Source organism: Podarcis cretensis, assembly GCF_951804945.1.
Source record: "Podarcis cretensis genome assembly, chromosome: 3".
NCBI lineage: Eukaryota > Metazoa > Chordata > Lepidosauria > Squamata > Lacertidae > Podarcis > Podarcis cretensis.
In genome coordinates this window covers 70,421,278-70,436,528 of record NC_137172.1, presented here as the reverse complement: position 1 = coordinate 70,436,528, position 15,251 = coordinate 70,421,278, and the positions used below count along the sequence as shown (strand labels likewise).

Here is a 15,251-nt window from a genome sequence, read left to right as displayed (position 1 = left end):
TACATGGATGGGATCCTAACAGAAGCATCACAGGAAGGAAGGAAGGATTTTCTTGAAGTGGACTGTGCCCAAGTAAGCCATAAGGAAAGTGTTGTGTATCCATATATAGGCATCTTTGGAATAAATGCCATATTAGATCTGCTTCTCGTTAGACATCTGTATGAAATACATAGTAACATATTACATAGATTGAAATATGTGTGCATGGGCTTAGTACACAACTTTTCTCTTTAAAATACACAGAATGGGAGACTTGCAAAGGATCAGCCCCTTTGCCCATGTGCTTCAGGTAAATACAGTGCAGTGCACATTTTGTAGTCGCTATACTACTGATACTTGCAGCAAGATTTAGATTAGATATACAGTCTTTTTTGCCACTGGATATGGGGGGGGCCTTTTTAGCAATTCAAATACATGTACAAACCTGTAACTTTAATGGAATTATGCGCTTTATATCATTGTTTCAACAATTACTGCCTATGCATTCCTTAATGCAAAGAAAATCTCTTTCTTTTAAGGGCATGTGTCCAATACTTACTCAGTTTTTCACACACCCATGTGAAACTACTTGCATTTACTAAATAATTAGATCAAGGCAAAGTAGGAACCTGCTAACTGATACTTTATTGAAGGATAGCAATGAAGATCACAGATTTTAAATAGCGTATATATGGTGCCAAAGCCCATCTCCTCCATCAGTCATTTTAAGCTGTGCAGTTTCTTTGGACTGGGCAAAAAAATAAAAACCCTTATTGAACAAATACGTATGTACTCCCCCAATTATTGTAATATAATACAACAATGAAAAAACTAATTTATGTTGAGGTACCTACAGCAGATAATTAAATGAAATTCTCTAGTAAAATACCATGAACCAAACAGCTTTGGGTTAATCTGTATTACTAGATGAACAGAGGTCATTCATAGTCCTTGCACAAAAAGCTGTGATGTGTTACTTACGCCACAAAATGTTATGTAAATTTCGCAGCTGGAAGACAATGAAAGGCATAGCCAAAAAGCCACATTCTGAAATGGAACCAGTCTGTGATAAATGATTTGAGGTGCTTTATGGCCTAAGCATTGCAATGCAGCAAGCGTTAAAAGGAAGGTGGAGAAGAGAAAACTATGCAATAGCTGTTTTTAAAGGCATGATTTTTCTTGGGTGGGAGGTATTAATAGGAAGATGACTATAATTACACCTGGTGGAATCAAGCATTTGTGCAGTAAACTGACTGAAGGAGAAATCTAAATAAAAAACCGTCTGCTTCATTGTCAGGGGTTATTCCTCCCTCGGTTTAACCAAGTGATATCCAAAATATGCCAACAAAACAGTCAGTGGAATCAGACATCTTGGAGGAAAAGAGGAATTAGTTGCAATGGCACCTGACCTGATGCTTGCCTCAAGGCAATCCTCCATAGTAGTCTACTACCTTCAACACAGTAGTCTGCTAACTCCATAGCAGTCTACTAACTTCTGTTTGAGGACAGCAGTCTGGGTGTCCTAAAAGTACCACATTTAAGGACGCCAAGATTTAGAAAACCTGTATGTTATTTGAAATTACCTTGAATTCTAACTAGGTTTCTGTGAATGGAGAGGATCCTTCCATTCACTGATGGGACTCGGATCTAGTGCATGATTCTGCTGGCAGAAAGGGTCAAGGCATTTTCTCCAGTTCTTCATTCCCATGTCTCATTCTGCTTTGGAGAACCGTCTAAACAAGGTTTTTGGGACAGAGCGGGGGGGGGGGGGCGACTACAAAAGGAAGGAGAAAATTACTGAATGTCACTTCCCCTGTTCTGCTGACAGAAGTATCACACGAGTGGAACTTTGCTCAGAGGATGATTCCACCAGCAGGAGTAAGCTCAGGATCCCAGCCTTTGTAAAGAGGCCATTTTGTAGGTTCATTTAGGCAAGATTAAAACAGATTTTCAGCATTTTGCAGTGCCATTTTGAGGAGGAAGCAGAAGTTCTGTTTTAAGATTTGAGTTTCCTCTTGCTCTCTTCATCCCAGTCGAAGTCTAGGGTAGAGTCATCAAAATCAGCTATTGAGAACAAATATTTTCCTGTGCCAGTGCTGGCTCTTCCCAGTTCAAAGCACTTCCTTGAGTGCTCCATGCTATTGGAGGTTTGGGCCTCCAATGGCTCCCTCTGTCTGTCCCTGTCATTACTGGTGGCATGCAACAAAACTGGAGACTTTGGCTTTGATTCAGCTGATGGCTTGAAGGCAAAGCTGGCTAATTTTGCCAGTATACTGGAGCATACTTTTTTCGTTTCCGCACCATCTGATATTTCCTCTCTCATTCTTGCCTTTTTTGTGGAGGAAGGGAGTGAATAATTGTTTTGCTCCTCCTCCTCTCTTTGGTTATCACAAGGGCGTTTCTCCATTCTATTATTTCCCACCATACTATTGTGTTCCTTGTGGTGTTTCTCAGGACAGCCTTCTCCCCTTGGCTTCCCCACCTTTGACACAGTTTTGGTAGAAGTGTGAGGGCTGCAGACAGTATCAGGCAATTGGGCATGATTTTCATTTTTAGGCGGCCAAGCAAGCTTTGGCTTCTGCTTACGCTGAAACTTAGCTAGTTTAGCAGCCGCAGGTCCCAAATCTTCCAGGATTTCAGGTTTAGTAGAACTTCCTGCTGCACCTTTATTTGTTTGGCCTCTGTTTCGCTTTCTGGTTGAAGTAGCAGACTTCTGTTGCCTTAAAAATATGCTGTGAGGTAGGGAAGCACCCAAGTCTGTTCTGGGGTGTTGTGGAACAACAGCTGGACCAGGAGAAAATAAAGTTGGAGAACACTCAACCTTAGGATCTGGGGTACTTGCACAAAACCCATTAACTCCTTCAATGTTTTCCCTGTGCCATTTCTTAGAGGCCCTGTGAGTAATCACTAAATCAGGCGAGGTACAATCCGCTGCATTTGGGCCTTTGTCACTTGCTCCTGATGGTAAGCTTGTGGGCTTGGTTGCCTTCCCCCCATCAAGACTAGAGGCAGCCTGTCTGCAAGCATTTCCCAGGGCTATTGTTGTTGGTGTGGTTTGCTTGGCTTCGCTTAAGTCATTTCTTTCTTTAGAGCAGGATTTGTTGTGTGGGGCTTTCAAAGACGTTCTTGCAGTTGGAGACATTCTTGCAACTGGAGACTCATAAATGCTCTTCTCAGCTTCAGAGTTGCTGTCCGTCATACTGTCAAACCAGCTCAAGCTACTGTCCTTGCTGCATTCACTGGGTTTGCCCCATTCCTTTGTTACTCTGTTATCATCAGATGTCTGGCTGCTTGAGAATATTGGATGATCATCAGGTTGCAATTGTATATTATTGCCCTCTTGGTCTGAATGTTGCGGACAAGACATCTGCTCCGATTTCTCAAGTGTACGATTGTTTGAGGATGCCTCTTTGGACTGCAGAAACTGAGACGAATTTTCATTCTGCAATCTGCAAAACAAAAACAAAATATATTTTACAAAAATAAACTACATTCCCCCCTTCCCTGATCCTATGAAAAGCAGGATCTGCTCCATCTATGTTTGGGTTTACAGCCCTAATTATTTATTTTGATTTTGGTAAGCATATAAGTAAATGAAAGCAACTGTCTAATTACAGAGTTATTATTTGGCACCATGCATCGTCACTTTGATACCTTGGACAGTGTTTATTAGTGGCCATCCTATGCTACTGCCTACTGCAATAGCACATGTGTTTCCTGAATCCACTGTGATTTACAAGGGATTTTTTTTTGGCCTCCCATATAAATGTTTATCACCTGTCAAGTCTTTGGAATTCTTCACGCAGAATGTCCTGGAGTTCCAGCTTCTCGAGGATCAGTTTACACTGCATTCGATACTGCTCCAGTGGATTTTCGGGAAATGATGTGTGCAGTGCATTGACACCTCCAAGGAGTGCACCTCCCTATAGGAAAGAAGAAGAGAGAAATACAATGCAAATGAACTTTAATTAGATATGTCTGTGTGTAAACTTATATGCCGTTAAAAGGGTTATATGACACAGCACACAGATCGGCAGGTTTTCTAGCACTGAATAAAACTGCTATCAAACTAAGCCTGTATCTTTAGCTTATAAAAACAGGCATTTGCACCCTTCTTCAGTGCAGCATGTGTGGGCACAACGACACACACGGGGACCTTCCATTCCGCCTGCACAAGGCTCTCCTTCTTCTCTGATGCCTTGCTCACCATCATGGTTTCAGTAGTGGTGGTGGTAGGGCAGTAGAAGCAGAAGGCATTTTATTTACAGGCTCAAATGTACAAAACTGAGGGCTAATGTTAGGAATTGTTGAAGATTAGTTCTGAGGTGTGGAAATGTGGTCTCCTTGTTGCGTTGTGAAGGTTGCTTCCGATCACATGTACCACAAAGAACTGTTTCAGATGCCAGCCTCTACATGCAAACTCACCTGCATTGAAGACTCCATCACGGAAACCACAGTTACTGCATCTTCCACAGTCACAGTATCTCTAAACATCAACCGAGCATGTGCTAAAAACAAACAACAACAACAAATGTTGCTGAAACTGATGAGCAGATGGTTAGGTTAAATTTATTAAATGCATATGCCACCTATTTAGAAAGCGATAATGGAATTACACTAGCAACAGTTTTTGATTTAAATCTTTAAAAAGTACTGTTGCACACCACCTCAACCTCTGAGCGGTGTGAGATTCCAGGGGTTCCAGGTGCTTACTTACACCCACCAACTGAAGCACTGCTTACCCATATTAGGGCTCGTGGTCGTGGGTGTAGTATTTAAAAGCCTCTCAATCCATGTTACAACTCACACATTTGCAAGCCAGAGTAGCCATAGCCTAGCTACAGCATACAATGCTGGGGCATGGAAACCCTATATATGCAGGTGCTGCTGGCACTGGATAAAATGCTTTTAGAGGTTCACCATACTGAGTGCCAATAGAAACAAGCATTCGTTGTAGCCCCTGGAGCATTCAAACACGCACCTAGGAGTTTAGTCCAATCAGCTGCATGACCTGGTTCCAGCACTGCCATGAAACGTTTCCCAATTCATTTTGTGTGATGTAAGTGCTCGAAAAGGAAGAGGAAACCCAAGCTCTCACCTTCAGCTAATCGTATCAAACTCTCTAATAAGCGGATGGTGGTTCGCGCAGCATTCCTGCAATCGCTCTGCCTCTGCATCTGATAATAGCGGACAAGAATCAAGTTGCTTTCATCAGTCAATACCGGCTGCAGGTTCTTTATAAGGCAGAAATATGTTTTCATTTTTTCCATAGTCCACAGCTTTTCAGACACACTTGGGCAAGCTGCATGAGAAGAGTTTGCAGAAAGAACTGCATTAACAAAATAAGACACAGAGTAGAAATCAATAAACTTCATAATGACTACACCATAGTTGGCTCCAACCCTCTGGTGCACTTATTCTGCATGAGCACAAATGGATATATAGTCTAGGTAGTGTAGAGATTCAGATATATTCTCTATAACTGATTGCAAAAGCCACTGCTACCTTTGTTTTCCAGTATGAATGAGGAAATTATGCGATCCCATTCTTCATTTCTTGTATCCAGCAATACCAGGACAAGGTCGAACCTGCTAAGGAGAGGGCTGCCAAGGGCGATGTTCACAGAGACAGATTCATTAGGGTCATACTGCCCCTTTGGATTGGTTGCTGCCAAGATAGTGGTCCTTGTGTTCAGCTTGCACACTAAACTGAAGAGAAACATGATCGATATTGGCACAGAACTATGTTATACCACCACCACAACCCTGGTTTTGGATGAATGTGATGAACTGAAAATATAGGTAACAGGTAAGATCAGCAGCCAGCAAGGAACCCTGTCTGGACTGGAGGCCACATCTATAATTTTAAATTGTTAGTAGAGTTGCTAATCAGCCAGCATTAGATCAGTAAACTTGTTTCATCAGGTAGCTAAAACTAAAGTGTGAAAAGCCAATTTTAAAAACCTGAATACTCCAGATTCTGCTCATAACCCACCCAGCTCCATCCTCCCTCTTCTACAACCTACCAGAAAGTCTCACTACACAGCATCACCGGGGTGGGGAGGGGAAGGATTTTTTAGATCAAAAGTTGACAATCTTAACACCGGGGGGAAAATTGCATGCTCTCTCCTACGCGGGCAAATGCAAACTCTCTTACACAGTTGTCTCTGCCACTTGCACACACACACACGCCTGTTTGATGCACAGACATGTCTGTGTTCTTCCACTTACATGCACACTCATAAATACACAGATGTTTGCAAATATACACAATCTCACTATACAAACTACCACGATCATAAGAACGGTGTCTATAACAACATTTAGTATGGTGCAATTCCCCCCCCCATCCCTTAATTCATTTGACCTTGACCCGAGGTTTGTTTTCAGAGCTACAGAAGGGTGCTTTGTCCAAGTGAGCATAACTCTCTCAGTGCAGACATTTAGACAGCTGTTCTAAATCTGACTTCGAAGTGATCTATTTCCAGTTGGTGCCATCTTCGCTCTTACCTCATTGTACTGAGAGGGAGCAAGTACAGCACCAAGAATCTTAGCTTTCATATTTGTAGTACATAACATGGGGAAAGTATTTTGACTCTTAGCCAGTAACAACAGAGATTCAAAAAAGAAATCAAGAGTTGACCCCCACTCTGTAATGCCTTAAGGATGTCTAAATATGGAAGTGAAAGGTTGCAGCCCCAGAACACATACTTGGAATGGAGGAAAAGTCTTAAATTCCATCTGCAGCACAAAACAACTGTTTCATTGCTCTCCTGACTAAAAATGGTTTTCCTTTTTTAAAAAAAACACACTGAAAATAGTACCCAATAGTGGTCATTTTAAAGTTGTGTATATGTCCAGTCTAGTACTGGTACAATAAGATGCAAACATAGAGTCAAAGAACATTATTCCCTCCCATTTTTGTGACTTGTAAAAGCTGAACAAGTACACTTAGCTCTTGCACCTTATGAATGTTTACTCAGAAGCCAAGCCCCACTATGTTCAGTGGGGCATGCTGCCTAGTAAGGTAAAAGGTAAAGGATCCCTGGATGGATAAGTCCAGTCAAAGGCGACTATGGGGCTGCAGCACTCACCAATTGTAGGGATCAGTTTCACCTCTTCACTGCGGGAAGTTGGGAAGGTGGTGAGACAAAGAGGGAACGAACAGCCAGTCAACAGAAGCTGTGTTTTTCCCTACCTGGTAGAGGTCTGAAAATTGATGGAAGTACTTAGCACTCACTGCAATGGCTAATACCTTGTCATATAGTGAGAACAGATGAAATTTTGGGATTTGCTGGGATGGAATTTTATACTCCTTAGCTTTCTGGTTTCATGTATATTCCTGGACATACATCAGTTAGGCTGGAAGCAGATTAAAAAATAAATAAATTCCCCAGAGAGTTTGAAAGAAGGTCCATTGCTCATTCTGGAAAACAGACTGCAGGTTTCTGGCTTCTTTGAAAACCTGCAAAGTTTGTTTGAGCAGCAACAACATGCAACAACAATACAAGAGTGCAACAACAATACAAGAGTGGTGAAATAAATTAGCATCCATGGCCCTTTTTTAAAAAAAAAATTACTTACCCAGCCTTGGCCACACTGATGGTCTGTTGTTCCATTGCCTCGTGAATGCTGGTTCTGTCGTGTTCCTTGATGCTGTTAAACTCATCAATACAGCAAAGTCCCCCATCAGCCAGCACGAGGGCTCCAGCCTCCAAGTTCCACTCTCCAGAGTCTTTCACAGCAGTCACTGTTAAACCTTTGGAATAGGAAAGTGTTGTTTGAGCAACCCTGGCTCAATCTCATTTGAACAAGGCTTAACAAGGGTCAGCCTAAAATAAGTAAAGGTGACACTAGTACAATTTCTGGTGAAGACAGACCTGGTGCAGCTAGTGCCTTTTGTTACCATGAAACTTCCTCAGAATTCCCTATGGAAGTTTAGTGTTTGTTTGTTTGTTTGTTTGTTTTTAAAATCATTTTCTTAATTAACAAGGCAAAACAACAACTTACTTACCCGAGTACATGCAGATCTTTTTATATAAAAAAAATTAAGAGGTGGGCAGCCTGCTTGGAGCATGTGTGAGCGGGAAAACTGATGGAGAAACTAGTGTTATGAGTTTTTTTGGGGGGGGTATGTATTGGTATGTGTAGGCTGTATGCCTGAGCCTCCTTCTAATTTCTGGATCCAGCACAGACTCAGTTCCTGGAGGAACCAGGCTAACTTCCTGATGAGGTAAGGATGGGTCATTAAGGTAACAAAGGAAGTGTCTCTGTACCAGATGAATAAGGGGTGACCCCCCCTCCTTCAACTCACTGGTAGTTAGAAAGACAAAGGGCAGAGTTGAGAGTTGAGTTATGTGAACTAGCAAGTAGAAGCAAGGCTGCAAGCTGGGCAGCTGGGGGACAGAACCATTCCTGATTTCTGTTGGAATAGAAGGCTGTGGCTATGAGAGGAGCAAGACCATTTGAGGGGGTGTTAATTCTGTGAACCTCTACATGTAGGCTCAGGTTGAATATATGTGTAAGTAAACCATATAACATAGAGACACCACATTCTCCACTGTCTCTCATTCCAAAAGAAACACAAGCCCTGAATAAGTGCGTGGAACCCCCGTAATCTCACATTGCTCAGAGATTGGGGTGGTGTGCAACAGGAACACTGATAATATATACATCTGTCATTCAAAATGCAAACCAAGGATGGAAGCCAGACTTAGTCCCTTGGTTAAGGGACCTCCTGCAAGTTCTCTCTTTACATTACACCTGCCTGCACCCTAAATCTGGTATGTTATCATTCATGATATTCTATAGTATAAATAGACTAATGGGAAATCAATTCACATTCATTTGTCAAAGGAAATTTGAAATTCAGTTGCATTTACGAAAGAGAGCACAGCAGCAGTGCATCCTTATCTCTGCTGCTCTGGTGGTTTCTTTTTTGAGTATGTTGCTGTCTGCTGAGCTACGCAAAGGGTGGGTAAGTTCTGGTAAAATGACTGTTGTACTTATCAACAGCTGTGGAGTGCACTTGTGCAAGTAAACACCTGGTATGCTCAACCAGGGTAGTAAGTTAAAGAGGTGCAATTGCACCATTAAAGCTTTTTATGACTCACATGTGTGCAGCAAGAAATGAAACCTGGGACTTCCTCCTCACACTGCAATTTAAAAAAGAGCTGGCCTGTGAGTGACAATGGCTTATAAGTCACATGTCCATAAGCAACACAATGACACGATTAAAATGTTGTAGTGCAAGAGAACAACCACTAGGTGGTTCCTGTAATTGTCATCCCTAGTTTGTCCCTCTGGGGGTTCCATAGAGGCTTCCTGTGCGAGCCAACAAGCAACCACAAGAAAATGCCACCTATCACTAGAAAATATAGACTGCTCCTGTTACCAACTGCCTGAATCCTATCTTTCCATAACCTTACAAAAACATATCATATGTTTAAAACACCCAGTGAAAAGATAATTAGCAGCAACAATAACCTGAGCAGCAGAAAAAAGACAAAGGGATAATCAAGGCAATCTGAAAGACCTCCAAAAGAGAGCTACCATGGTCTGGCATCTGAAAGTTAGCAAGAAAACAAAGGCAAACGATGAAGTCCCACAGTTTTGATGCCCTTGCAGAGAAGGCTCTGGCTCATGTTGCCACCTACTGTGTTTCGGAAGGGGAGAACACACAAAAGCAGGGCCTCTGGAGGTGTCCACAATAGGGCATTAAGGCTTATGTGGACTGCTGTTTCCATGTGCGTGTTTGTGTATGTACATAAGTACAATTTTATGCCTCCCAAATCTATCCTAATGTTTCCCATCCAAAATCCAAATTCAGTCTGTGCCACTTGAAGACATAATGTAGACACCACCCAAAAAACAGAGACACAAACAGCTCCAAGTGCACATTAAAATTCAGTGTGGACAAGCCCTCTGAGGAGGAGTCTGCACTTTGGTAGATTTATGTGGGACCAGTCAATTCTTAAGCTAACCTGGGCCCAGACTATTTATCTGGGGTTTTAAAAGTCAAAAACGAAGATTTTAAATTGAATCCAGAAACCAAGTGGGAGCTATTTTGGAGAGCAATCTAAACCCTGGGCCAGGCAATGATGGACCGATGGAGTGGCGTAGCCCCTACATTCACGGTCTTGTTCCACATGTCAGCCGGGGTAGTAGTCCAGCAGATCTTCAGCTGGCTCAGCCCCTCCATGGGGGGGGGGGGTTGTGGTGTGTTTATGCACTTTGCAGATCACCACTCTTTTATTCCACACTTTTCAATGCACTCCTCACTCACTTTCCAATTCGCAAAAAAAAGGTCTGTTTCTTTTTAAAAGAGGATTTGTTGCACTAGGCCGAGTGTGTGCTTTAATCCACTTTAACTGCACAAATCCATCCCACAGAATATTGAGAGGTATGGAGGCATCCTAAAAACACATACATGCAATCATTAGTTTAAAATAAAGCCCACCATTTATTCTTTTTTTTTCGGGGGGGGGAGCAATCAACATGGGCACTGTCCCCCCCCCCCGCCTTCTTTTCACTTCGCTTCAATTACGCCAAGACCCTTTTTCTTGCAAGTTCACTTCTCTGAAGAGCCTCGATCGCTTCGCTCTCCAGCGCTTTCACCCTCCTCTGGTCCAGCAGGTGGAGCGCCAGCTAAAGCTTCCCACTCCACTCGGGCTACGGGAGCCCATCTTGCTCTTTCGGGGAAGCCTCGGCTGCAGGAGGAGGGCCATAGCTCAGCGTGCAGCCAATCCGAGCCAGCCCTGCCAGTTAACAGAGCAGAATGGGCTGTAGTTTAGTGTAACAGGAAAGCTGCAAAACAGTGTGGAGTGCTCTCGGTGCAACATTAAAAAAGAGAGAGGAAAACAAGAAAGGGGAAGACGGAGAAGGGCGAGTTTTTGGGTGGTGCTTTTTTTTTTTTTTTAAAGCAACCCAAACCTCAAAGTTTCCTAACTCTCAGCGTGCTCGCTTGCCGGCGCTGGGGTTCGCGCCCTGCAAAAGGGGAGCCCCCTGGACTTTTCTTGGGCTGCGGTAACACGCCGCGACTATTGTTTGCGGGTCTCCCCTCCCCCCCTCCCCGAAATATGGCAAAGGTTCAGGTGAACAACGTCGTGGTGCTGGACAACCCTTCTCCTTTCTACAACCCTTTCCAGTTCGAGATCACGTTCGAGTGCATCGAGGACCTGTCCGAAGGTGAGTTTGCCCGGGGTGGATTTTTCGCCCCCTCGGCGCTGGCCAAGCCCTTTCGGGCTTTTCCCCTTCCCAGGCTTAAAGTTTGCAAAGGCCTCGCTGCTGCTCCCTCTCCTCCTCCTCCTCCTCCACCTCTGCATCTGGCGTGACGGAAGGACGGTGGGCTTTGCAGCCGCCGTCGCCTCCTTCTCTCCCACCCAACCCGGCAGCGCCCGCACGGTGCGCCCAGCTTCTCCGGTCTTCCGCTCGCGAGGAAGGGAAGCCTTTAAGTTGCAAGGAACTTGTTTGAGCGCTGGGAGCAGCCATGTTGCCAGCATTGTGCTGCTGCTGCTGCTGCTGCTGCGTGTTGGAGGGGGCGGCGGGGCGCGTTCGCGAGAGAAGGAGGGCTCAACGGAAACACCTCGCACGCTTCGGGTTTTGGTGGGGGGAGGCGAGCCGGGAGAGGCTCAAACTACCCAGTGCAAAGGAACCACAGGGGTGCTACAGATGGGCGGGGGGGGGGGGGCGGCGGCGCTGAGAACACCTGCAAGTTAAGCGGTTTCCACTCATCCGCTTTTAGTGCTGGCACGAAGGGGTGTGTGTGACATGTTTAAAACGCTTTAGGGAAAAAAAACACAGAATTTTAACGATGCCTTTTTTAAAAAGTGTTAAATGGCCTTAAAAGTACTTCTGGTACTACTTTACGTTTGCATAACTTTTTAATTGTGACACCCCTTTCAGACGGAAGTTCGCTTTGGGGAACGCCCTGGAGGTTTGTAGTGGGTGTTTTGTTTTTCGTGTGGATAGCCTAACAAGCCTCTCTTCGGACCTCCACCCTTGCCCCCTCCCGGGGTAGTGAGGTCAGCAACACTTTCCCTACTAGAGGTAGCTAGCAACTTCTGCCGCCACCCTTCAGAAACGTCTTTGCCCTAGGCGGGCAGGAAGAATACTTAAAGACTCCTCCAGAACTTGCTATCCTAACCTACTGTCTAGTGGGGTCCTGTTGAATTCAGCAGGGTTTACTCGCAAGTAACAGGTTAGGGTCTACAGCCTCAACTACTAAATAGTACGAAGTCATGCAGTAATTGAGCAGAATGCTACAGTTGTCTAGAACAACACTTAAAAGTGCTAGTATCAACAGACCTCTTCAAAACAAATTTTCAGTATTGTAAAACATTTCCTTGGGTGTAAATACTAATTATTTTCAGCCAGCCCTGCTGGTTTTCAATATTTGCTTTCAAATAAATGTAAAAATCATCGAGTTAATGTCAACTGGCTTTACTAATGTTAAGAGGCTACAATTTTTATGTGTTTTATTTTAGGTAAAGCAAGAGTACTAAAAGGTTTTTCTTCTTCTAATGTAGATTTGGAATGGAAAATTATCTACGTGGGCTCCGCAGAGAGCGAGGAGTACGATCAAGTTCTAGATTCAGTTTTGGTGGGCCCTGTTCCTGCAGGAAGACATATGTTTGTATTTCAGGCAAGTCTGCTTTTAAACATTAAGGAAATTCTAAAACATTGTGTGTGTTTATGTTCAGATGGCTACTTTTGTGACAAGCAGTCACAAATTCAGCACTGCCCTTTGCTTTAAAAGGGTAGCAAATCTAATGTTTAACCCAAGGCTGGACAGCTCTTCCTCTGGGTGCTGATTTTTAACCAAAAACATGGGGACATACATACCCAAGCGTGTGAGCAAGCATCATAAACAGTAAGTTGGCTCTGCTCTAGAAGAGAGAGAGAGTTGCTACAGAAAAATCTGTTCTGGGAATAGAAGGGAGGGAGGGAAATACTGTATATGGGGTAAAATTTTTAATTTCAGTAGGATTTTTTTTGTGTGTGTGTTTTAGAGGAACGATTTTTGGTGCATTTTTCATGAATACAGTAACATAAGCTATGTACGTGCAATCGTAGGTAATATTTTGGCCATCAGACTTGCAACTGCTCACACTGAGTATGAGTTAGATACTTTTCAGGGGAGGCTGTGTGTCTTCCTGCTTTCTGACATGCAAGTGGTGGGTGTGCAGGATGCTGACTCCTTTGTAAATGTGCCTGGGCTCTGGAATTTACAACCCTAGGGGGCCCATCTAGCCCAGTCTCCAAATCATCAAGAGGGCTGTAAAGGAATGTCATTTTTGTAGACGGCTTTTAACATTATCTGAACCCATGAGTTAATGGTTATATGTTGCTTCTGGTCACCTCCTTAATTGGCGGCAATATAGATGCATACATAAAATTTGTCAGCCTCATTGGGACCTCTGTGGGGCCAAAAATCTGCACAGAAATATTAAGAGCACACAATGATTTTTGGGCGGAGTGTTCTTCAGGAAAGGGGGAAACAAGTGCGTTTAGAGGCCACTGAACACTGTGTGACTTGCAATTGTGGCACAGATTGCACTTGCTAAGCTAATACACTCTAGTTCTGTGCATCTCTCTGCAAGGGGATTATTACACAGTCACGTAGTTGCATTTGTATGTAGCTGGTTTTAACCATGATGTGTTCAAGAAGCCAATGTTTTGTTTCTCCAAAGTTTGGTTTGTTACCCAGTGGCTCTTGTCTTGTGCCTCTGTAGCTTGGTGTGTGTCTAGTCTGGAGCTACTAAGCAGAGCATGGTTAGGTAAGGCTGCTATGTTCAGACATGACAAACCATAGTTAAAACAAGCTGTGGTTTGTACGCCAACAACAAACTGGCCTCACATAATGATTTGTTGCCAGGAAAAAAATGATTAGTCCGCTGGGAAGGGTTCAGATATTCAAATGAACCATGGTTTAACATTATGTGCAGACGAGGTATGTGTGTGTTTATGTAAATAGCTGGGTGAATCCACACAGCTAAAAGCTGTGATGTTTGCTCTTTTGGGTAAAAAATTAAGGCAGATTGGGTACAACCTGGTTTGTTTTACTAAAGGAAGTCCACCAACAAAAAAATCTAGTAACAAGTTAAAAGACCTCACAAAAAATAAAATGAGCTTGGAATCCATATTAAGGAGCTGAAACAATTACAGGATGGTCCTTGACTGAAAACCTGAAGTATATGTCTTTGAAGATTAGAACTTTTGTGCTTCTTAGTTCAATCGGCATCAATAAGTACTGTGCCAAATCTCTTTATATTGTGAGCATAGTGGTTTCCTTAACAAACAAAAAAAGTGGGGGAGCATTGGTCAATCTTGTGTTTTGTTTTTTGCTGCAGGCAGATGCTCCTAATCCAGGACTAATTCCTGATGCAGATGCTGTAGGAGTCACAGTTGTGTTAATCACCTGCACCTACAGAGGTCAAGAATTTATTAGAGTTGGCTATTATGTGAACAATGAATATACTGAAACAGAATTGAGAGAAAATCCTCCGGTAAAGCCAGATTTTTCTAAGGTAGGAGTTATTATGCTTTGCTTATCTATTAAAATACTCTTGTTACATAGAATTAAAATGCTAAGAAATAAATCAGCAAGTTATATTTTAAAAAGAGCTTTGTCCTGAATTTGTTCTAAGATGGCTTCAGAAGTCAAGAGTGTCTGATGCAACTCCAAAATGTTGATGTGAATGTCCTTGTTTTGCAGCTCCAGAGGAATATTTTGGCATCTAACCCCAGGGTCACAAGATTCCACATTAATTGGGAGGACAACACTGAAAAACTGACAGATGCAGAGAGCAGCAACCCAAACCTTCAGTCACTCCTTTCTACAGATGCACTGCCTTCTGCTTCAAAAGGATGGTCAACATCAGAAAATTCACTAAATGTTATGTTAGAATCTCATATGGACTGCATGTGACCCGACTTAACTTTCAGCGCTATGTATGTGTTAGGATGTAGACAGACAGCACAGAGACACACATACACACACACACACACCATCACCAGAAACGATTTCCCGGGAATTGCATATTCAACATGTGAAGAATTTGTTTTAAAATCCCCACATTCTGTAGAAAGTTTATAAGGAAAAAGTATTTGAGTGGATGTATAAATAAAAATTATTTTTAAGTAATTCTGAGGGTTTGCTTAGGCCACACTAAGCATGTTATTAAAACATTTATTTATTTTTCCTCCCCTGCAGGCTGGGTGTGGTTGAGGGAAATACATGAAGTTAGATATCTCATAGAATAGTTGGAAAGT

The 15,251-nt window shown here is 43.0% G+C and overlaps 2 protein-coding genes across 6 annotated transcripts in view; one reads left to right on the top strand and one right to left on the bottom strand.

Annotated features, from left to right (window-relative positions):
* Window positions 1-604: 604 nt before the first annotated feature.
* The window catches only part of MCM9 (minichromosome maintenance 9 homologous recombination repair factor), a 29,561-nt gene continuing 14,914 nt past the window's right edge, over window positions 605-15,251 (bottom strand). For all 5 annotated transcript variants that reach the window (XM_079971158.1, XM_079971159.1, XM_079971157.1 and 2 more), the window contains exons 8-13: window positions 7,563-7,737; window positions 5,485-5,687; window positions 5,078-5,281; window positions 4,405-4,487; window positions 3,757-3,902; window positions 605-3,428 (exon numbers count right to left, since the gene is read on the bottom strand). In XM_079971158.1, coding sequence (XP_079827284.1) covers window positions 1,976-3,428; window positions 3,757-3,902; window positions 4,405-4,487; window positions 5,078-5,281; window positions 5,485-5,687; window positions 7,563-7,737 — 2,264 coding nt within the window. In that variant the 3' untranslated portion in view covers window positions 605-1,975. The remainder of the gene's footprint in view (window positions 3,429-3,756; window positions 3,903-4,404; window positions 4,488-5,077; window positions 5,282-5,484; window positions 5,688-7,562; window positions 7,738-15,251) is intronic.
* On the top strand, window positions 10,687-15,123 carry ASF1A (anti-silencing function 1A histone chaperone). Its single transcript, XM_079971181.1, has 4 exons — window positions 10,687-11,165; window positions 12,506-12,625; window positions 14,334-14,506; window positions 14,695-15,123. Exons 1-4 carry the CDS (start codon window positions 11,057-11,059, stop codon window positions 14,905-14,907), a joined length of 615 nt encoding a protein of 204 aa, XP_079827307.1. The 5' UTR covers window positions 10,687-11,056; the 3' UTR covers window positions 14,908-15,123.

What these genes read in the sequence shown, in the direction of transcription:
- ASF1A (XM_079971181.1), top strand. Translation starts at nt 11,057, where the DNA reads ATGGCAAAGGTTCAGGTGAACAACGTCGTGGTGCTGGACAACCCTTCT. An exon ending in CATCGAGGACCTGTCCGAAG is followed by an intron (nt 11,166 to 12,505) that starts GTGAGTTTGCCC and finishes CTTCTAATGTAG; the next exon opens with ATTTGGAATGGAAAATTATC. An exon ending in TATGTTTGTATTTCAGGCAA is followed by an intron (nt 12,626 to 14,333) that starts GTCTGCTTTTAA and finishes TGCTGCAGGCAG; the next exon opens with ATGCTCCTAATCCAGGACTA.